At 36.1% G+C, this 24,305-nt stretch overlaps 1 protein-coding gene and 1 long non-coding RNA gene across 2 annotated transcripts; both read right to left on the bottom strand.

Moving 5' to 3' along the window:
• Positions 1 to 3,015: 3,015 nt before the first annotated feature.
• LOC109221288 lies at positions 3,016 to 4,768 on the bottom strand. The gene is made up of 2 exons (XR_002067215.1): positions 3,807 to 4,768; positions 3,016 to 3,367 (listed from the first exon to the last, which is right to left on the bottom strand). It is a non-coding gene; the product is annotated as an uncharacterized LOC109221288 (long non-coding RNA).
• A 5,951-nt stretch (positions 4,769 to 10,719) lies between these two features.
• LOC109221287 (ferric reduction oxidase 7, chloroplastic-like) lies at positions 10,720 to 14,903 on the bottom strand. The gene is made up of 9 exons (XM_019385752.1): positions 14,454 to 14,903; positions 14,262 to 14,355; positions 13,963 to 14,166; positions 13,054 to 13,282; positions 12,559 to 12,649; positions 12,198 to 12,474; positions 11,841 to 12,096; positions 11,325 to 11,754; positions 10,720 to 11,251 (listed from the first exon to the last, which is right to left on the bottom strand). The coding sequence occupies exons 1-9, from the start codon at positions 14,683 to 14,685 to the stop codon at positions 11,082 to 11,084; spliced, it is 1,983 nt and encodes a 660-aa protein (XP_019241297.1). The 5' UTR covers positions 14,686 to 14,903; the 3' UTR covers positions 10,720 to 11,081.
• Between the last annotated feature and the right edge of the window lie 9,402 nt (positions 14,904 to 24,305).

The following is a 24,305-nucleotide window of genomic DNA, read 5'->3' as shown; positions in this document are numbered from 1 at the left end:
AACTCCTACCATTGATTCCAGTTCCGGTGGTGAGGGGGTTTTCCAGATGTGTTTCCTGCTGCCGGACATGTCGCAGATGGCACGAGGTTTTTACTGTGCGGGTGTGACATATGTTGAGGCACGAGGTCATTTCTGTGCGAGGGTGAGTGATAATGTGGGCAAGAGGTGCCATATGTGTGTTTCTATTTGATGGCTTGTTGTTGAAGCTGAGCCTTTACTTGTATTGAATTGTTATCACCTATTTTGATGAGATTATAGTTATTGTTTTTCTACTATACTTTCTGTTACCAGTCTTTGATATATTGCACAGGTTATTTGACTACTGCGTATCTTTTGACTTAAAAACCTCGTCACTACTTCTCTAAGGTTAGTCAAGATACTTATTGAGTACATGGGCTCGGTTGTACTAATACTACACTTTTGCACCTTGCGTGCAGTTTCTGGAGCTAAGTAGTTGTGGATGTCGAAGCCTTGCATTGGAGACCTATCATCATGCAGGATTCATGCTACCTTTTGTTCACGGTAACACAGGATTTCATTTCTCTTTATGTAACCTTCAAATAAATGTTGTATTTATTCTTTTACAAGCTTTGTAAATCAAATTTATAGTGGCTCGTGACTTGTACTTGCAAACAGATGTTGTATTTACTTCTTTTACTAGCTTTGTAAATCAAATTTATAGTAGTTCATGACTTGTACTATCATTCCTTAGGGTAGTTGTATTGAATTCTTTTGAGATTTTATTAATNCAATAAATGACAAATAATAAATAGAACACAATGAGTGCAAGCAATAAATGAAGTAATGAACTCAAGAGAATGTGTTAGAGAGCAGAGAGAATGTTCTTGTATATTTTTGTATGGAGCAACAGATAGATACAAAATGACAGGGATCCCCTTTATATAGGAAGGGAAACCCGAACATAATACTAATGCATTAATTACAAAAGATACGGAGATGGGACAGCTAGTTGAGGTCATGATTCGGATTTGAGCATAGCTTCACTAGACTTTGTCAGCTCTAGATATGCGCCTAGGGAACTCCCCACTTTTTTATTATAACTGTTGGTCTGCACCGCCCCCGTGGTCGAGCGTCGGTAGGCTTCGAGGGTGAACTTTGACCATAGCCTCGAACCTGTGAAATATGCTTACGAGCCGTCACAACGACAGAAAATTTGACCCTTCGATTTTACCGTATACACTTAGTGTACATAAATATATTATCTTATATATATAAATTATATATATATATATATTATATTCATCGATTTTTAAATATAAACGATTAAACGAGCGACATCTAGATTAATAATTCATTCTTCTTTTTCTTTCTCTATACTAATAAACTGTTTTCAGTGGGATTGCTTGAGTTGCATAGTTGACTTTCACTACAATGCTTTTGCTATCATTTTCATACACCTAACAAATGCCACATGGCAGATGAAAGAGGCAGCTAGTGGGAGGGGCTAAAGTGTAATATCAAATAGGGAACCAGCTGACATATTGGATTGCGTTTAGCCACAGCATGTTCAACAGAATATGAAAGTAGGAGTACTAAATAAATTTGTCTGAATATTTAAAAAATGACACTCCTAATTATTTGTCTGAAGTACATTTTAAAATAATTTTTGAAGCTGGGAAAAAGACAGTGACACAAAAATACTATTCCATCCCGCACCTATAATTTATGAGGTCTGGTTTTTCTGTTTCTAGAATCTCCAGAGGAGAAGTGCTATTGTCATGCAATGATTTGCGGCAAATCAAATCCCTAGCTCAATTAAAAAAGTATTTTTATTTAAGACTTTCTTTAAAAAAAAGGAAAGAAACAAAAAACTCTCCTTTAATTTCTCCAATATTTACTTCCAAAATGTTCTTTTGTTGTCCCAATTTTTCACTTGAAATAAGTTGTGATTTATAATATTTTTTATGTGATTGCTAATATGTAAATTACAAATAAATTGATATTACAGAGTAAATTCTATATTTTAAAAATACATAAAACAAGATTAATAACTTGATATTGTAAATCACAGAAAACATTAGATGTGTTGACCCTTTATTAGCCACGAATTTTGTTATTTATCATTTAGAAAAAATATTGAATACTTTTGTGTAAAGTAAGATGAGCTTGAATAAATTGACAAATGGTTTTAATATAGGTCCTTTTTATTCAATATTCGACATTCATTTTGAGGCAAAAGGCATGTTTATACTTTATATGTTGAAATTCAACAGAGATAAACAGAGGGTTCCCCACTTCGAGCCATACGCGTTTGATTCAAACGCAGCTACTATCAAACAAGTGGGCGATATGATTAAAACAACTTTGACAACGTAATGCTTTGCTTTCAAGAATTATTGATAAGTATATATTGTCATTTTTAACCCAACAAACAAATAAATAAATATATACAAAACCAAAAGAAAAGATCCCAGTCTATAACAATATATGCTTAATTAACGTTAATCCTCAAATCCAGCTTGGACCATATATCATGTTTAGTTAGCAAATGTTGCCAACTCAACGGTTTTCTCTAGAAGAATAAATAAAATATTTTGTTAATAATTTTTTCTTAAAGAATCACGCGGCTGCATGTGAAAGATAGGAGAGAGAGAGAAGAAAAATAACAAAGTCATCACGTGGAGTGTCGGCAAAGGATGTCTTTTTTTGAGGTGAAGTATTTGTTTGGTTAGAAGGGACTTTTCTTTGTTGTTTTGTCAATTACTCCTCCCCTTATCTAACCTAATTTATTGGTCTATTCTCCATGTTATTTTTTCATTGTTCCCAATAATCAACTACATTGGACAAATAATTAAGGCAAATTAAGTATTTGGCCGGTCAATAAAAAATAATTATATATATATATATTAAATGAGGTTTTCCTGTGCATAGCACGGGCCCAACATTTAGAATGCTGATATACTCTGATGATTGTTTATAATCTTTAGATAATCTATTATTTAAACCTTAAATATGAACACATACCTTAGAACAAACCATGATTTCACAAACACATAAGCAAAAGTTCCATCCTTAGTAAATAGTAACAAACATAAAAGACTACCTACTACTTGAAGCATATATATTCAGTATGTGCATTCAGGAACAATGAATATCATTGAAATTACATCCACGAAGATAACCATACAAAATGACGGTCAAAAGGCACTACTTGTTTATGACTTGGTTGCTGAAACATCTTCTGCTAGTAGTAGCTATTATAACTGCATGACTAAGATACCATAGAAAAGAACATGTAAATAAGTGATTCAACTCCCTCATACATCTTTGTCCAAATTCTATGCTTTGATTGTTACTTGGTCTTTACAAATGCCTTGCTTGAACTGGTTGAGCTGGGTAAGGAAAACTGACAAAGAAGTAATGCACTAATCATCCATCAGGGAAATTTAATGATAGAGATAAAATTTAGCCCCTAAATAAATTAAATTTCTAATAATCAAGATATTGAACATGCACAAATATAATCAATAAAAAACACATCATTACAACATAACACGTCAAGGTTTTGAATTGAATAAAATTAATTTGAAACAAACAATTAAATAAATAGCTTGGAAAAAAAGAAAAATAAAGACAACATACATTATAAAAGAACTCTTTCTACTGGCATGTTAGAATCAATTGAAGCATGTGGATAACTATAACTTAAATGTAAAGAAATATATAAAACTAAACACAATATAGACACACTCAACACTGGCTATTTCAAGAAAGACGAACATAAATATATATGGAACGGTCTGTTGAGGGATCGCGAATTAAAAGAGGTAGGTCATAGCCATTACCGATTTAAGTGATGGAGGAGGAGCTTAGTCTTCTGCAATCATGGAAAGTAAATTTTGCTCTTAGTTCTGCTTGGTAGTTTCAATCTGCAAACAAAAAAAAAAAAAAGAAATCAAAAGTAGTCATCACACCAGCACGTTCATAGTACATTATATATGTTAAAAGATAGCATATATATGTGAATGCTATTTTTGACATTCCATTTATAAATACACATGAATCCTATCATCCTCATGCGTTTCATGTATTGAACTAAAAGTAGAACAAACCAAACTATCAAGCACTAACCAAGTGGCCAAGTGAATTAGTCCCTACCAAATATGCGAAGATGGTAAATCAATCCACCATTTCCACTTTCAGATAAAACATGTACATGAAATATAAACTTAAAGTATATTTCGAGAAAATTATATGAAAAATTGTTAGGTGAAGAGCAATAACAAAGAACAGGAAAAGATAGCATGTGCTGATTCAATATCTAGCTACATGAAACTTTATTTCACGGCATGAATATATAGGTAATAATACCAACATTGATGTTCCTAAACGGACCTCCATGCCAATCATATGTTCAAATGATAATAATAGCATAATACAAGAACAACAATATTTTAATGTATAACATATGAGCTATAAACCAGATTAGCTTTTGACACAAATTTTTATTCTTTAACAAATTGGATTAAACTGATAACAAAATAAAGGTGACCAATCTAATCAAAGACAAAGAGCCTGGCCTGAATTATGTTATAACCTTCATCACTTGAATGAAAGTGAATGCTCCATTCACACTCTGTGAAGTGAAGAGTTGTGAACATGGTTCATAGAACTATTCCAAACTAAGCAATGGATATCTAAAGAGCTTTAAAATTGCCATTGATAGACGAATATATAAAGAGCTTTAAAACTGGCCAAAAAGGTTTAGATCAATCAAATACAACAATATAATACACTTGACTAATTATTAGTACAAAAGAAAAGGAGATCATTGTCAAAATGACCGTTGGCATCTTTTTAATTTTCTTCTTTTGGCGGGTGGGAGGAGAGATCACAAATAAAAGTGAAGCTTGACCTGCTCGCTTTTGCTTCGAAGAATTAATGAATAGTCTCAATAAATAAAAACTGGTGACAAATGTTCCTTTCCCAAAATGAACACTTCTCGCATGAACTTGTGAGTTCATAAAAAAAAATTCATTATTGAAATTTTACATAGTAGAAGTTTTATAAAGTTCATTATGGAGATTTGTTGTTAATTTTAAGAGGAAATTTGTGTCAGTGCTCCTTTCTATTTCCTCAAATGAATACTTAAGCATCTTTAAAGTTTCTACAAAATGAGAAATAGGAAAGAATACGAAATAAGAAAAATATCAAATGATTGTTCTTGTACTTGTCTTTAAAATAAGGCAGTTGAATAATGATGATCAGAGATGATGAGTTTTTAAGTACAACACAAAGTTAACACAATTCAAATTCTTTTTTCTGTTTTCAGTAGCCATTAGTCTTGTAAACACAGAATAGGGCAAAATAGTAGAACTATTAATTTTCAAAGGAAGTGAATTTTCAACCAAATAGAACTTTATTATCTAATAGGCATTATATGAGCAGTAAAGGAAAATTTTTTAAATCAAAATTACTCATTTTTATACAAAGATTTTTACATTCAGCTAAGTTTGTTCGCTATCAACATGATCTTGCTAAAAAATTATGGAGAAGCAACTCCCTGACGTGAGCATATTTCTCTCAAGGGATAAATCACATCATTCGGCTAGCAAAGCTATGTTAAATTTAACATATTTATAAGAAATAAGTTTAAAAAGTGACTCATTCAAAATTTGAATTCACGATTAAAAAAAACACTCTATATACTATAGCTTATATGTTTCCACCATCAAGAGAAATAAAACACAAAGCAAATCAACATAGGATTATATAGATTGCAAAAAGTCTTTCAGAACTCCACATAATTAGTCAAGTGGACCTTCCTAGAATGTACAATATTGTCTTATGCATAACCAAAGATATATTAGTTAACCCAACACCTGTTCTATTGCTGGAAACCAAAAAGGGAACCAGAAGATCTCGTTTGGTTTAGTAGTTGTCTATAAATTTAAAAGCACATATTCATTAATTGAAAACCATTAGATCAATGAAATTCTCCGGTGGATCAGCGATCGATAATCTAATATATTAATAAAGTGTGTTATTCTAAAAGAATGAGTTTAGAACAATATTAAGAAAGCAACGACATGATCTTCAATACAAAGCTAATCCATCGGAATTTGGTAAAAAGAAAATTGGAATCAAAATTCAATAAGTTTCTGATTGTTTTTATCCTTAGGTTTCTTGAAGACAATAGTAAACGGAGCAGGGCACACGCATCNCTATATTCAATCATCATGCTTGTTCCCAGAGATTCAACCTTTAAGAACAGCAAATATATGGTAAAAGACCACCATTATCGCCGGCAAAAAACTCCAAGTTCTGCCCTAAACTCTTACTCATACCAACTCTCTAATTACAAAAAAAAATCGGATAGAAAAATAAAGCCCTTATAGAAATTAATGGAAAAAAGAATAAGATTTGGGCAAAAATTTAAGAGGAACAGACCTGAAAGTTGCAACACCCAACTGAGAAGATGAAGAGAAATGGAAAAAAATATTACTCCTCTAAGAAGTCTGAGGACAGATTGAGAACCAGAGAAATATCAATATTTCTTGTTGTGGCTTGGAAGAATCAATGTGTCTAGAATTGTCTTGAGTTATTAATTGAAATTATAATTTTACCCTTGAACTAAAATTACAGTTATGCCATTGGTCGACCACACTTGGCTTTTCTATATAATAGAAATATTTTATACCCATGACTCGACCGCGAGACCTTCTCCTCCTCCTCCTTCTCCTCCTTCGTTTTCTTCTTCTTCTTATTCTTCTTCTTCTTTCTTCTGCTGTTGTTGGTGCTGCTATGAAACTTCAGTTCATGGAATGATTGCCATAAGTATGTTTATCAGATTATTTAAAAATAAATTATAAATAATTACGTAAGTTAGTAGACAATAATTTGTGAATATTTCCACGTACGGGAAGTTTAAGGTCAGACTTAGTGATTCTTTTTATGATTATTCTGTTCTTTTCACGTTTATTTGTTTCCAAAATTTTATGATTTAGATACTGTTGGCAATCTGATTATTTTATAGTAATCTGATTATGACAAAACTAATGAATCCAGGACAAAAAAAACTTCAGCTTATTTAGTGCTGAAGTTTTTACAAATGAACTAAATAACTTCAGCATCTTCTGCTGAAGTTTTTGAAAAAGCTTATCCAGGACAAAAAAACTTCAGCTTATTTAGTGCTGAAGTTTTTATAAATGAACTAAATAACTTCAGCATCTTCTGCTGAAGTTTTTGAAAAAGCTTAATGACAAAACTAATGAATCCAGGACAAAAAAACTTCAGCTTATTTAGTGCAATTACAAACAAAAACTTCAGCAAATAGAGAACAAAACTTCAGCTACTTCAGCTTAAGTTCAGCAATTACAAACAAAAACTTCAGCAAATAGAGAACAAAACTTCAGCTACTATGCTTAAGTTTAGCAATTACAAACAAAAACTTCAGCAAATAGAGAACAAAACTTCAGCTACTATACTTAAGTTCAGCAATTGCAAACAAAAACTTCAGCAAATAGAGAACAAAACTTCAGCTACTATGCTTAAGTTCAGCAATTACAAACAAAAACTTCATCATACTTGGTTCAGCACACTTGCTACTTCAGGCCTGTCTACTAGAATGCTGAAGTTTCGCGTGATTGACTGCGCTACTTCAGCCATGTATGCTGAAGTTACGCGAAAAAGTGGGTACGCTTGCAATTTTTTTTGCAAAGCGGGCACAAGTTAAAACGTGACCCAAAAAACGGGTATAGATGCAAATCCCCCGAGCCTAGATCACTCATTTGTTCAACCGGGTCTTCGGGGCATCAGAACAGCTCACGTTCCACTGAAACCGAAATGTGATCGCGGAATTGCGACTTACAGATGTAGCATTATAAATTGCATTTGTAATTGCGATATACATTTGGAGAATGCTTTATTAGTCGTAGTTGAGATTATGGTGAATACAATTTATAAGTCGATTTTTTGCTAATGCATTGATGGTCGATATACTTTAGCTTTTCCTCATTCTCGAATCTCGATTCCTTTTTGAACATCCTTATAGTTCTATATAAATTCTCTTTTTAGAAATTTAATTTTCTGATGGAAAATTATTTTTTTAAAAGATTTTCCATTAATGGTAATCACTTATACTCAATAGCACTTTATCTGTTTGCATTTAGTGAATACGTGCTATGCTACATTGAAGAATAACTCATACTCTATTTAAGGAAACGCTTTTATTAAAAAAATCATTCTCTATCGTAAAGTTATAAATGAAGAGCTAAAATTTTGATAAGTTTTTTGGTATGTAATGAATAAAGATCTAAATGAAAATTGATAATGAAAATAATTGAGGCATTTTTATTAAACATAAATTGTATTTAATAAATACAACTTATGAATCACATTTGGCAAATGCTAATAAATTGCATCGGATATTCGATATGAGATTTATAATTGCATTATGTATACGTTACTCGCTATAATCGCATTTCCCAAATGCGACTTATAAATTCGTTCATTAAATACGACTTATGAATCATTTTTCTAAAATACAGCTTATAAATTCAGATTTGGCCCCGGACTGTTCTTTCCATTGTAATTTACTCTTAAATCATATTGTACAAAGTTTTACATAATTTTAGTGTTACTTTAAAAACAACATGCCACTAAACATATTGAGCCAACAAAATGCACATTTTGGAGGAAAAAAATGTCAATTACTGCTACAATGATCACCAAGCAATTTGCATATGCTATTGACAATTCTAGTCGACTCATTTAATTATAGATGGAGTTAATTTGATTTCGTCAATTTTAGGTTAGCACTCGTAAGTAAAGTTTCATTCAAGTTACTTAATCGTTATGCTGATTGTCTTTACTTAAATAAAGTAAGTAAAAGAGCAAGTTAATAGAATTATAGAGCAGTCCATTGGGAAAAAAAAAACTTCGATTCCTTCAAAATTTTAACATTAAAAAGTTCAAAATTGACTCATCCTTTACATAAAACGAGTTTAACATTCTTGAAATGGTAACTTAAGTTTTAACTCTTTGTTTTGTTGTCCAGTCTAACTCTAACATCTAAGCTGGAAAAAGATGTACTAATAGATTTAAAACAAATTTCCATGAATCCCCTTATCAAAAAGTTAAATTCTTCGACAATTTTATTTATTTATTTATTTTAGATCTTCATCACTCCTCTTTCAAATTATTAAATGTGGCAGACCAACATGGACCTATTTATTTTATCACACCACTTGGTCTGTGTTTTCAAATGGTACATTATCTGTTATCATCCTGTCTATGTACCTTGACCTGAATCTCTTTAAATTAGTTAACAAGAGAACAAAAATTCTTATATACGTACAGTGTTTTGGAAGCTTGCAAATAACTGTCCGAAAAGAAAAAACACAAAGTGACAGGATTGCAAATTGAGACATACAACAAACTGACATTTGTGTGGTATTAAAAATTTGATGTAACCCAAAGACTCGCCAGAATCACTCATTATTTTGCCAGTAGCAACATTAGCTGTGTTCACCCTTAAAATCGGATAACAATTAAATTTGTAAGTGGTTTTAAGGATATGTGTATTAATTTGACACAAATCGATGAATTGAATAGTAACTAAAGCGAACAATGGTAAAATAAATTCAAACTGTGCGACTTGAACAGTTGTAGCCTTGAGAAAATGAGTCTCACTTGAACAGGATGCAATTCAAACGATATCTGACGTAGGAGAACAATAGCTTGCAGAAAGAAAGTAATGTTATATTGTTTTGGGATGCATGTGACAATGTGTTTTACAAATAATCAGACCCCCTTTATATAGTAGGGAGTCCTACTTTCGGTACAATTCTATAAAAGGTAAAAAATCCTATGATTTGCTAATTAACCGGTTCCTCATTGATACGTGCCGAGATTTCCGCTGTGATACCAGACCGGTTACGGATATTTCGCCTTCCGTTATTCGGTCTGGCAATGTTTCTTCGAGCTCATTCGGGGTCAGGGTTGATTCCGGGGTCACGGGGTGTCCTCGAGGACGGGCACTCTCACCTCATATCTTGGTTCGATGGACCAGGGGTCGATTTTCAACCCATCGCGTTTCAATCCCGATCTGCCGTGTAATAGACGAGCCCGATTTCAACCGTATACAACCTGCCCAAACCGATAAGTCCAATTTACAACAACAACAACAACAACAATAACAAACCTACTGTAATCCCACAAGTGAAGTACGAGGAGGGTAGTGTGTACATATACCTTATCCTTACCTTGTGACGATAGAAATACTGTTTCCAATAAACCCTCGCTCAAGGAAAATATTCCAATTTACAAGTACCAAACATTGAGTACTATTTTTGCTTGCAGACATGTTAGAGGTCTTTTTCATCATACAAGTTGATCTTTTATTGGACAGATATATATTGATAGATTTCGCCCTTCACCAAGCTCCGTGTTGACACTGTATCATAAATAGCAATAGTGAGATATAGCGATTTGTTGTTTCATCCTTTCGGAACATTGACCAATTTTACCTTAGTTAAATAGTTTTAATTTTTAAACAGGAATTATTTCAACATAATTACTTTTTCTGACCATAAACTTTCGAACTTGACAACTTAATAACTTATTCACCTCTTGAGTAATAATATCTGTTGATAAAGGTCAAATTGTTACAGTAAGAATGATCCTTTACCAAGAACATCATCTTTCTATAATTGAGTTGTTGTATTAAAAAAAAACAGATAAAAGACACTATGACAATGGTATGGAATTCAGAAATATTCATTTAACAATAGGTTGCAAGTTTATGTAGTTGCTAGCAGTATATGCTATATTGTTAAAGCTGCATTTACAATGTGGCAAATGTACAAGATGCTTGCTGCAGATGCCATAATGCATAGATACATTCTAGCTGTATAGGTGATATTGTTATATACTTGTATAGTTGTATTATATATTGGTAAGCTGCATTTACGACGACTGAAAATGTACAAGAAGCTTACTACAGATATAAGCTTACATGCTACAAGGATCAAATATAAACTAGCTGATATGATCCTTTTTCCCATTAGAGCATCAACAAGTCCTCCTAATACGAGCTATCGGATGCTTACTGGGGTGATTTAGAGGTCAAAACTATGGCTGTTGAAATGGAAAATAGCCTGATGACCTCTTCTTTGCAGGTTCTGCCTTCTGCACTCGTTAGCAACACTGGACTGAAGAGTAGGAGGACCACACACTATCAAACCAATATCTACACTTCCCCAACTCTCTGCATGTGATCCAAATATCTCTGCAAAAAAGAAGTTAAAACACATTGTCATGAAAATATAGTAGTACACATTGCAATGTTTCTCCAAATGTACCTTGGAAATCTGGTCTTTCACCATATCGGATAGTATTAACAGATCGAGCCTCTTCAACATTCTTGTGTAAAGAGGCCTCATTCTGCTGCAGGATGTCAGCCTTCTTTGTGTTATCCTCTGGTTCCTCCTTCAATGAGGTTTTCCTTTCCCAAAGATGCCATAAAGCGATCATGAGACCCCCAAATACAACAACACTTGCAGCCATGCATCCAATCAACAAAAGCCCCTTGTACCACCAGTAAGTTACATTGAATGGATTTATGTAGAAAATGTCTAATAATGCTACAGTGATCACCAAGCCAATTGTGGATACTATGACGTACAATCCAGACCATACAACATTTCCAGTACCAACCAAACTAGACATTCGACATTCAGTGAAGCCAGGGGAGATTGAGGTGTGCATTGCCCTCGGTCTTTTGCCCTCCTCCTGAGCCCAAAAAAGTAAAAAATTACACACAATATAAAATGGATTGATGTTACATAAACAAAATGAGAATACGAAGAACCAAATACCAATGAAGGTTGTGATTCCCGAGTCACAAATGTTTGAATCTCAAGATTCAGTTTATCAGAATAAAGTGGACAGATTGCCTCCATGTCAATTGTCTCAAGAAGTGGGAGCTCATCTGAATGTTTTATAGCCCATACTATTAGTATATTTCTTGGAAGGCAAGGCCTGCTATCGTTGAGACGGTGGAGGATATCACTCAGGATAGCTAGGAAAGGAGATATTCCAATTCCACCTGCTACCAAAATGAGATTTTCATACCTGAGAGGAGAAACATGGTTAAGACAATTGATTAGCCAATGACCTGGTACTGAAACGAAAAAAAATTGTATACTCAGCAGATAATGCTGGACTTGACATACGTTAAATAATATGGCGATTCATGCCCATAAGGACCTTCGACAGACGCTGTTAATATCCTATTATGCTGCAAAAGGGGCTCCATCTCAGGTTGTTCAACGGAAAGATTCAAGATATGTCCCTTCAGTTTTTCAGTCCAATCTCCAAGAACCTTTATGAGAATAGCAAGATGATGTTTCCCATCAAGGGGACTGGAGGAGACACTGAAAGGGTGCCACTGCAACCAGGACAACTCGCCTATTTGTAAGAATATCCAGCCAAGGGCGTTGTAATGTAAATCTACATCGCGAGAGAAGAAATATTAGAATCGCTGAAAAATGCAGTGGTGAGGAAATCAGTTGAGTTCAAAGATTTATATTTTACTTGCAGGTTTTGAAAGAACGAGTTCAATGGTTCCACAAGGAAAGCATGTGGCTGAAAGTATGGCAACAGTCTTCGTGACTGCTGGAAGAATCTAAAGGAACCGATCAAGCATGAAAAGGAAGATCCCCAGCACCAGCCTATCTGATGATAGATGAAGCTACTCAATCTAACAGGCCTAGGATACAATACACGTAACACCAACAATATAATTGGGTTGTTCGTTATTACAAAACATATTCGAAGTTTTTCTACTTCAAACTTTCAAGTGTAAGTGAAGTCTACACGCATATTTATATAACGCAGCTGCATAGGCTGAAAACTGTCCTGGAGGTATGGGTTTCCAATTGTTTTTCCACTTCGATTAGCTTGCATGAAACACAATAGCAAAAGTTTCAATGCTTTTATTTTTCCTTACCAAGAATACTCAACAAAGATGCATTACATGTAATGAAGGGCTAGGCAAATGAATTTTCAGTTCTAGAACTACTTTCATCCACAAGGCACCCGCGCATTGCCCCAGCCAATCACATAGAATAGACCATGAAGGCTAAAAAGAGCCATAGTAGTATGTCCCAGCCAAACATGATATCGAGTGGCATGTTCAAATGGGATATCTATAGCTCGAAGAAGAACTGAACCCCGTGCAACAGGTATAAACAAAAATGCTAAGCAGGTTAATCCAATGAATCCAAAACGACGGCCTGTTAGCTCCAGCAACATACCGCTGAAGAGATTACAACAGAGGATATTAGACAATGACGCAGAACCTGTAATAAGGAAAAAAAAGGACCTGGGATATAGTTATTATTCCAACAGGTCGAGTCTAAATTCTGTTTGAAGAATAAAAATGAAATCTTTAACACAGTCTCATAGCTCATGTTTAGCTCGAGCTTCAGTAAATTGGAGTTATCAATCTTTCAGGAAGAATATTTCGGTAGTTTTAGAATTCTACCACCATTGCACATCTCTGGACAACTAACTGCAACTTTATATAAAAGGACCAAAATTTGAATTAAGAGTATAATGGATTGAAACCTTTCCAGATATAGAGCAGTTGAGTGCTAGAAGAGTTCAAAACAAATAACTTTAGAACAAGAATACCAAGTAGTCCTTTCGGAAAATGAATAATGGTTTGTATAGCTGAGTCATACATGTATTTATGAAAGGACTAAAGGTAACTAGTTCGCTAAATGGATGATAGTTTAGCGAAGCCGAAATAACATGGTCCAAACTATAGACAGCAATAGGCCTAAGTCTGCAGTGTTAAAAATTGCATGATCTTGAACATGGTGAATGTTATTGCCATTGGAAAACAACTACTTTCTCTTCAAATACATACAAAATATAGCGAGAAATCAGTGAAACCCGAACAAGAAAGTAACGTGATCATGGTGACAGAATTACCTTTTCTCTTTCATGTCTTGTACATGAAACGAGGATAAGCGGTCAACACTCCGTATACTGTACATAATAACAGCCCAGATGATGTACACTGAGAAGAGTACAACTCCAATCATTTCTGCAGCTGTAACAACCCCAAATGGTCCATCCACCAGCACTGGGAACGTCCACAAGCGAAAACTTGGACCTTTATTTGAAGTCTTCTTCCTACAACAATTCAAAATTCAAGTAACTACACAAGTTCAGAACATCCACTAACTTCTAAAGGAGTTCTAGGAAATCAAGCTAGCAGGTGCACATACACTTGGGGTTCATCTTTACCAGAGAGAACGAGGCGAATAATTGCAAGAAATGCAATCATGAAAATTGGGAAACTGAACATCAAGAATTTGCTTCCTGCACTTCAGTAGAAACTGAGATTACTTACTAAGAAATTAGAAAAACTAATACAGTATACATAAAAGAAAAAAAAAAATTCCAAGATGGGAACAAACCTGTTTTCCCAAAGATAGTTCCTTGGGTATCTCGAATCAATTTCTTTTGCAATTCATTCATGTATGCTGAAGGCAATAAGAAAAGAAAAGTAGCCCATGCAATGAAGATCACCCACATTAATACATTGAGAATAAACTTTGTTGATGATATCCAAAGGGGTGTCTTATTGAGATAGTCAAAATCATTTTCTTTCTTCAGAAGAAGAGGTTCTTGGCCTGAGAATTCACCCATCACAGAATCTTTAAAGTTTGGCAACAATTAATACACTCTTCAGGCCTATTTTAGTACTTTATTTGGCCTATACCATGTTGGTTTGACATCCCCTGTAAAGTAGTTAATATATCGATGAAAGCTTCAGTATAAACCAAAGACATCAACATTGAATTAGGCTATGTACAGAATTAAGCAGAAATTTGGCAGAAATGAAGCCACAAAAAATTGGACCACTCAAAAATTAATCCCCCCCCCCCCCCTCCGCCCCCTTACAGTTACAGTATATATATGTCTATCTCATTGTTAATATACTAGGAAAGCTCCGTATATATTTCAGGAAGGGGTAGACAATCGCGAGAGGAGGGCCTATCGGAAACATACTGTCTACCTTCACATAATAGGAATAACGTATGCATACACGTTATCCTCCCCAGCCTCCACTTGTGGAATCCCACTGGGTTGTTGTTGTTGGAAGGGGTAGAGAAATACACGGTTCTTAAACCTGAGAAATATGATGTTACATCAGTACAGAAGTAGTACCATAGTCTTGAAGGATGATATATTTACAGTTGTACTGACAAGTTAATACTATTTACTACAAGAATGATGGCCACAGCTTCTTCAACTTGAATTATTTATCTGAAAACTATGCTGTGCTTTTACTGACTTGCAAAATTGCAATGTACTATTGTAATTTTACGTGTTGATAATAACAAAATAAGAGAGGGAGTCTTCATTTTTACTGTTCTACACATATTAGAAATTTACACATAATAAATAATGCTTACATTGTTACATTTCATGCGATCTATTGTGTTCATTCTCAACAATGCCGAAATTTTACTATCAGCGGCTTATGTAGCGTATAGGTGACGAGTTTAACTGAATCCATAATTTTTGACGTGGAGCGTAAATTTATGTGTAAAAATCTACTAAAATTATAACAAATAGTAGATTTGAACCCATAACTTTAAAAATATAACGGGCTCAATACTGAAAATTTTAAAAAATTCAAGTACTGAATCCGCGTATTTTTACTATTGCTGAGGAAAGAAAATCATTAAAAGAACATTTGACATGACTGATAATAAATAAACCAAAAAAAAAGAGAACATTTTTAGGTGTAGTGTTGCGGTCTAATGACGTCCACGTTCCCTCCAAAAATAACTTTTCCGTTTCGCTTTCTTTGTTTCACAATGAGTCCCTACAAAGACCCATAAATATTGTAATTAAGACACTCACACTCTCATTTAATTTCTATCTGTTATGAATATAATTGTGATTAGAGTGAATGTCTATCTTTTAAAAAGTTTTACTTTGTGGTTAAGTCATTTTTCCCCTATAAATAGAAGGGCCTTACCCCATTGTAAATCATCCCAAAATTCAATAAGAATTACTCTCTCTTTCTCTGCAATATTGTTCTTCTTCTTTTATTATTTTATTACACGTTATCAGCACGAGACTCTACCGTCTCAAGAAGCTCTTTGAGAAGATTAAGGTATAACTTTTCTCCTCTTTTTAATTATGACTGACATTATGAAAAGAAAGTTCGTTGCCCTTGAAATTTCGCCAAGAACTATATGACATGGGTGTTGGATGCTGAAATCCATTTAGATGCAATGGGTCTTAGAGATGCCATTAAAGATAAAAAATAAAAATAAAGCATCTACCCAAGACTGTGCTAAGGTCTTGATTTTCTTGCGCCATCACCTTGATGAAGGGTTGAAAATAGAATATCTCACAGTCAAAGATCCACTTATTTTGTGGAATGGCTTAAAGAAAGATATGACAACTTAAAGTTGATCACTCTTCCACAAGCACGATATGATTGAGCTCATCTGAGGCTCCAATACTTTAAGTCTGTTTCTGAATATAATTCTGCAATGTTCAGAATTACTTCCAAATTGAAACTCTATGGAGATACTATCACCGACTATGATATGCTTGAAAAACGTTCACAACGTTTCATGCCTCCAATATGGTCTTGCAACAGCAATACCGAGAGAAAGGTTTCAAGAAGTACTCTGAGTTGATTTCTCTTCTCCTTGTGGCTGAACGAAATAACGACTTGCTCATGAGAAATCACGAAAATCGACTCACTGGGTCTACACCATTGCCTGAAGTGGATGAGGTGTATTCCCATTATGCTAAGCGTGGAAAAGGCCGTGGCCCTATTAATGGTCGTGATCGTGGTCGTGGCCGTGGCTGTGGACAAGGAAGAAATTTTTCTGGTGTTAATCACCCCCCAAAGAAAAATAACTACCAAAAGTGGAAAGGGAAAAATGAGAAGCCAAAGGCAAATGGTTCAGAAATCGAATGTTATCTTTGCGGTGGAAAAGGACATTGAGCAAATATTTGCCATACACCAAGACATTTGGTTGAGCTTTATCAAGCATCTCTAAAGAATAAAGGCCCTGAGGCTAATCTCGTCTATGACAATGAATTTGACATCACCCACTTGAATGTGGCAGACTTCTTTGAGCACCCTGATGGGAAAATAGACCACTTGATCGGTGTTGGATCCGTGATTAAAGATGATTGAGTAGTTTTATTTTTATTTTTGTCTATTCGTAGTAGTTAGTGAATAAATATCATGTAATCATAGTTCTTTACATAAGTAGTAGTCATTAGTATCAATTAATATTATTTATTTTATGAAACAATATTAGTTCGTTTTGATTTAATATCACTCTAGTATTTGTTTTAAACAATATTTTAGTTTGATTAGTTTAAGGATTAACATATTCTTATTAAAGTAATAAATCGTTATCCGCCTTGCTTTTACATTTCATCCCAATTCAAGTTAATTTTGAAAGTGAATGTAATACTCTTCTACTATTAGCCGTGAATGTGAAAGTAATGCTTCTCTACTATTAATTTTAAAATGTTAAGGCATAAACATATATCTGTAGCCGAATATTTAGGTGTTCGTTATCAAAGACTAATACGATGAGTTACTATAAATACACTACTTTAATTTATAGTTTAAACTTGGTGATTGGCTAGCTTTTCCATCTATCACTACAATTAAATATAGCATTAGATGTTAGAACGTCTTTGTAATAAAATAATAAGGATAAATCAGCATGATGACACCTTTTGAGAAAGTGGTAAATGTATAAATAAAGCACAATTACACTATTAGTTGCGTAATTGTTATTAAAATGTCATTATTTATCATTGGTTTAACTTTGTTTTCTTCCCATTTTCTCTGAAAATACTAACGCTTATTCGTATATTTCTTTTGCATGTCAAAATATGGGAAGCAAATATGGATATCTCACAAAACAAACTTGGATCAAAGTTTAATTGTAAAAAAATTTGTTTAGTTGACTCATGTACGACACATACAATATTCAAAGAGAAGAAATATTTCTCTCATTTAAGTATGTGTAAGGCACATGTTACTACAATTTTTGGTAGTAGTAAATTAATTGAAGGCTCTGGAAGAGCTACTATAACTCTGCCTAAGGGAAAAGTAGTTATCATAGAGAATGCAATGTTCTCCTCCAAGTCCAAGAGGAACTTGTTGAGTTTTAAAGATATCCGCCGAAGTGGATATCATATTGAGACAATAGATGAGAATAATTTTGAATATCTCATCATTACCAAGAATGTCTCTGGTCAGAAAAGGGTAATTGAGAAATTCCCATCTTTATCTTGTGGCCTGTATGGGACAAGAATTAGTGCATGATCACGCCCAACTATGCCTTATTAAAAAAGTCTAAGCGGGCGTTGCAAATATAATCTGAGTATTTAGCCCAGAGTCGAACTCACAAGGAATTAACCTATCAATTACTCTTGTTAGACTCACTAAATTCTACGTAATCAACTTCCCAAACGTTTTGAATAACAATTGAGGATATTTTTACTAACTATAACTGACTGCAATTAAGTAAACAAAGACTAACTATGATTAAGTTGTAAACAATTAAGAGAAGGATCTAAGGTTATGATTTCCCCTATTGATGGAATCCCTTCATGTTATGTTTCATATAGATTTGCCTAACCGTCTCTATCAATCATGAGCACTCTTATTATCGTAAATCTCTCCCGAGTAATCGCGACAATTTACTAGACGTACTCTCCCGAGTTACGCTAGCTGACTTTTATTACAGCTCACTAAAGATTGCACCCAAGGCTTCGTTATCCCTAATCCCTCCTTTAAACCCTCGGTTATTGATCCCTCATATACTCTGGGAGTGGGGTTGTTCAACAATTACCTGAATATGCACTCTCTCCCGAGTAATACATACTAAATAGGCACAGCTAATTGAGGATCCTACCAATTAGCTACAATAAGAACATAGTTGAACAAATAGAGAATAAACCGGGCAAACTATATTAACATATCAAGAAGTTCATCCTTCAATAGGTTCCATCAAAACCTCAGACTAAATATTTAGCTACTCATACTAGTGTTCATCATAACAAAAGCCAAATTCATCACAAATGGTAAATACAAAAGGAAGAAAGGAAGAACTCCATGTTGAATTATCCTCCTTGCCTCTCCTTGTCTTCAACTACACTATAAAAACCTTGATAATGTTCCTTTGTGCGAGCTAGACCTTTTATAGGTTAAGTGGAATTACCCCCGAACTTCCAAGTTTACCCCTGAATTTTATTTTTTCGGAACTGGACTAGCGTGGTCGCGCTAATGGGCGCGCTACTGACCGCGCATATGGCATACCATTCTGCCTCGAACTCCTGGGCTAGCACGGTCGCGCTAGTGGGCGCGCTAGTCTGGGTAATCATTTCAGCTCTTCTTTCTTTCTTTCTTTTTCCAACATACTCAGCTCCGAGGGGCTTCCCTTGCTTCAATTTAGCTCCAATTATAGTTCTAAGTCCTCATACACGCAACTCACTCCTGCAAAACATAAAATTCACAATTAGAGCCAATTTATCATCATTTAACTATCCTATAACAGTGAAACATAGTCAAGCTGGGGCATAAACAGTCGCCAAATTACATGAATCTAGCCTATCATCAACACCCCACACTTAAATCATTGCTAGTCCTCGAGCAATCCACCAAAATCTATAAAGGTTCCTTCACTAAGCCTTTTCCCTTAATGTATCACACCAAGAACAAATCACCAAAGTTACGCCTAGTAGTGAACAATCTTTGCCTCAAAAGTCAACTCTCACGTGCCGTGCAATATTCATACTTACTCAAATTACTCTATACAGAAGTCAAGATTTACCTTTCCTTCGTGAATCACATTCCCTCACATCACACAAGAGAATAGTTCCACAAATATTAATATTAAGAACAATTAGGAACTTAGATAAAATTCTCTCACTCTCAAAAAGAACATTCACATGCCACAAAGACGCACCATAGACTTGCCCGTAGTGTACTACTCTACTAATCGAGCCCATCCGGTCTAAGATCAATTAGGACTTCACTTGGTTGTAAAGTAGGCTAAGGGACGGGTAGGATATATTTGGATATAGTGACTAACCTCCCTAAGCACTTTTAATACAATCAAAATCATACTTATGTCAACCAGACATTCCACCATATTTTTATTTATAACATCCCACTCCATTAGGTGCAATTGTACCAAGTCATCACTTATCAACTACTACATTTGCTTATTCTCTCTCTCTCTCTCTCTTTTTTAAGTGGTCCTTATTCTTTTACTTTTCAAAAAACTGCACCTTTCCTCTATTTCATCGGTTCCACTCGAAAAACCAAACCACCACCCCACACTTTAGCTTTTGCATATTTCAATACCATTCAAGTGCTTATGGGAGGTAAAGGGGTTCAAACAGATGGCCATTCAAACAATTGGTTAAGGTTCGCAATGTGGTTGCCAAAGAAACAGGCTTATAGGCTCAACGGGGTTGACTACGATGTATTACATTTAGGTGGGTCTACTTTATATATCTGGCTTAACAAAAAAATGCCTATATCACTTCTAAGACTGAATGAAGCTACTATTTCGCTTTGCAAACACACGGGGCAAGTTCTAGGCATCAAATGTAAAGCATAGAATACAATACAACTCACACACACATGGCACATGACTCACTCTAGATTGGCTTATCAAGACACTCTCGTTTGAGTATTCAAGTCAGTTACAAACATACAATTTAAGGCACTTTAGCAAGAATCAACCACTGAGACTAACTCTAGTGTCTACTGTGTTCAGGTGTATCAACGCCAAGGGTTTTTCTTCCTATTTCAGCTCGTAGCCCATCAATACTAACTAAAAGCTAAAAACAAAATAAACAAAAACTAACTACACCCGGTTCAAGATAAACCCTTGGAAAAGAACCGTGGCCCAAAGAAAAACCAAGGGGGAGTTACTACACTACCTAAAAAAAAAAATCCTTTTGGTATTTTCTTTAGAATTACTTCCCTCAAGAAAACTGTCTACAAGATCCATCATCAGGAAGAGTTTCCATATTCCTGTTTTTTTTATTATACGTCGACTTAGACCCTCAAGAACCCCGTCGAAAAAGATCCGTCGTCGGGACAAGTCAACTTACCTACCTTAAGCTTACCTAATGTAACTATTACTCAAAACACCAAAAACAATCAAGAAGAAACAAAGAAATATCTAACAGTCAAATTGTTACATATACATACATACACTGAAGTATCCCCCACTCCACACTTAAAAGGAAGACATGTCCTCATGGCATACAAAATAAAGAACAGTGAGGTAAAGGAACTTCCCTAAAATATCACTCTTGATTGGAGACCGTGTCTGGGTTCAAATTGCAAGCATGACCCAGAGCTTTCAGCCAGCCCTAGATTTTCTTCTCCGATTTCACTTGCTGGGCAGCCACCGCGTCAACACGTGTACCCAAGTCAGCGACCGAGGTACAAAATCCAGCCACCTCCTGCTCCAAAGCTGTGAACCGGGTAACCCGAGTAGCTCCAGATGTTGCTGCAGTCCCAGATGGTGTAGCAGCTGTTGCAATTTGCTCATGGGCTTGTGGCTCGGCCCCCACCTCCTCCTCCTCAGCCTCCGCATCCTCACAGTCATCAGAATCACCACTAGCATCACCACCTGCTGCCACCGGCTCCTTACTAGTAGTGACCTTGTCAGCTCGGAACTTGTGGTCTCTTGGCACTCTCCCATCTACATCCAGATTTTCTGGCACCCGAGCTGCCCGGCATAGTTTAGTAACCAAGGAAGGGAAAAAGAACCCATACCTTTTCACCGGACAACGAATGAACATCTCCTCATGAATCACCTTGGCCACGTCAAAGTTGTGGCCAGTCATAAAGCACCAAATCAGAGCCGCTCGAGGACCATTCACCTCCGTGGTGTTGGAGGATGGGATCAGGCGGTTGTTAATAACATATAACCATCACTTCCCTTCAAAGTGTAGCGCCACGAAGTGAAACTTCTGACCATACTTCATCCATATAACTTCCTTTCCGGGTAAACAGATTGTTTCAAAGAACATCGCCCACTGCGTGTGTGACCTACCATACATTTCATATCCGTCTTCATAAGGATCCACAGGAGGGGGCAGGTGGTACATCCTCCGTATAGCCTCCATAGAGGCATCCACCACCTTTCTGCGCACAGTTACGATGCCATTCACATGTTCTTTCACATTAGCGTAAAACTCGCGGACAACCATCACATTCCCCTCGCCCCGGCTCATCAATGAAGGTTTGTAACCCCCGCCTTACCAGCTCAGTATACATGTGAGGGCAGCCCAGCTGGACCGATCCTATATCAATGCCCCTTTTCGGTATCGGCTTTTTAGAGGCCTTATCCGCAAAGTGGTCCTGAGCCTTGGCAGATACAAACCTGCTACTATCAAATGGACGAGCATGAGCTGACCCGCGCGCCCTGGACGATCCAGCTTTAGCTAGAAGAGGCACCTGTGGTGCGGCGTTTCCTAGATGAAGCCATAGTACCTGTTCTTTCCGCTTCGGATGGACTTGTCACCTGCCCAAGCTCACCTGCGTTGGTTAGTACTTTCCCAAACTCAAAATTAACAACTACTACTATCATTGGGTTGCCTCCCAACCAGCGCCTTAGTTAATGTCGTGGCACGACGATTACAACAAATCAATGGGTTGACTCCCATGCAGTGCCTGATTTAATGTCGCGGCACGATGCAGACAAGCACTTTTAAGGCTCGCTCGACCTCTGAGGTTCAGTCAGGTGGATCTCTGACACTTCCTTTGGTTCATTCATGCCTAAATATAGTTTCAATCTCTGCCCATTGACTCTAAATATATGAGAGTCTTTCTCTGAGGCAATCTCTATAGCCCCTGAAGGGAATACTTCGACCACTCGAAATGGTCCAGACTATCGTGACTTGAGCTTACCCAGAAATAACCTTAATCGTGAGTTATAGAGCAATACCATGTCCCCGGGGTTGAAATTCCGCTCCACAATGTTCTTGTCGTGCAACCTCTTCATTCTTTCCTTGTACAACCTTGTGCTCCCAAAAGCAAGATATCGGAACTCGTCGAGCTCATGCAATTCTGTAATTCTCGTTGTGCCCGCAACCTCAATATCTAGATTTAGCTGTTTCATTGCCCACCAAGCTCTATGTTCAAGCTCCACTGGCAAGTGGCAGGCCTTCCCGAACACCAACTTATATGGTTACATACCAATTAGTATTTTAAAAGCAGTTCTATAGGCCCAAAGTGCATCATCTAGCTTTTTCGCCCAATCAGTTCTTGTGGCGTTTACAATCTTGGTCAATACACTCTTTATCTCTCTATTAGACACTTCCACCTGTCCACTGGTCTGAGGATGATATGGTGTTGCCACCTTGTGTAGCACATCATACTTCGCTAGCAACTTCTCGAAGGCTCGATTACAGAAGTGGGTGCCTCCGTCACTTATAATAGCTCTCAGGGTCCCAAAACGGGTGAATATTTTCTTCTTCAAAAATGCCACCATCACTCTTGCATCATTGGTGGGAAATGCTGCAGCTTCTACCCATTTGGACACGTAATCTACAACAACAAGTATGTACTTATTGCCAAAGGAGCTGACGAAGGGGCCCATGAAGTCAATCCCCCAGACATCGAACACTTCAACCTCTTGAATTGGGTTCATGGGCATCTCATGGCGACGGGAAATGTTTCCGGTTCGCTGACATTCATTACAGCCCTTCACCCATGGATGTGCATCCTTAAACACTGTTGGCCAGAAGAACCCGGCCTCTAGCTCTTTCGCAGCCGTCTTGACTCCTCCAAAATGCCCTCCATATGCCGATGCATGACATGACTGCAAAACAGAAGATTGCTCTATCTCGGGGACACACCTCCGGATCATATTGTCAACACAAATTCGAAACAGATGAGGTTCATCCCAATAATACATGCGGTAGTCACGATAAAACTTTTTCTTTTGCACAGAGGAGAGGTCATAGGGAACTATACCGCTTGCCAGGTAATTTGCAAAATCTGCATACCATGGCACTTCCTCCATGCTTGTAGCTAGTAGCTGCTCGTTTGGAAAGGTTTCCAGAATATCCTCAACCTCAACTGAGTTTTCAGCTCCCTCAAGTCGTGATAGATGATCAACGACTTGGTTTTCTGTGCCCTTACGGTCACGGATTTCAAGGTCAAACTCTTGTAGTTACAACACCCAATGAATCAGGAGCGGTTTAGACTCCTTCTTCTCAATCAAGTACTTGAGAGC

This window comes from Nicotiana attenuata, unplaced genomic scaffold (genome assembly GCF_001879085.1).
Source record: "Nicotiana attenuata strain UT unplaced genomic scaffold, NIATTr2, whole genome shotgun sequence".
In the NCBI taxonomy this organism is placed as follows: Eukaryota; Viridiplantae; Streptophyta; class Magnoliopsida; order Solanales; family Solanaceae; genus Nicotiana; species Nicotiana attenuata.
This window is presented reverse-complemented; position numbering and strand designations above follow the sequence as displayed.

What these genes read in the sequence shown, in the direction of transcription:
- LOC109221287 (XM_019385752.1), bottom strand. Translation starts at nt 14,685, where the DNA reads ATGGGTGAATTCTCAGGCCAAGAACCTCTTCTTCTGAAGAAAGAAAAT. An exon ending in AACTATCTTTGGGAAAACAG is followed by an intron (nt 14,356 to 14,453) that starts GTTTGTTCCCAT and finishes ACTGAAGTGCAG; the next exon opens with GAAGCAAATTCTTGATGTTC. An exon ending in GGGAATCACAACCTTCATTG is followed by an intron (nt 11,755 to 11,840) that starts GTATTTGGTTCT and finishes TTTTGGGCTCAG; the next exon opens with GAGGAGGGCAAAAGACCGAG.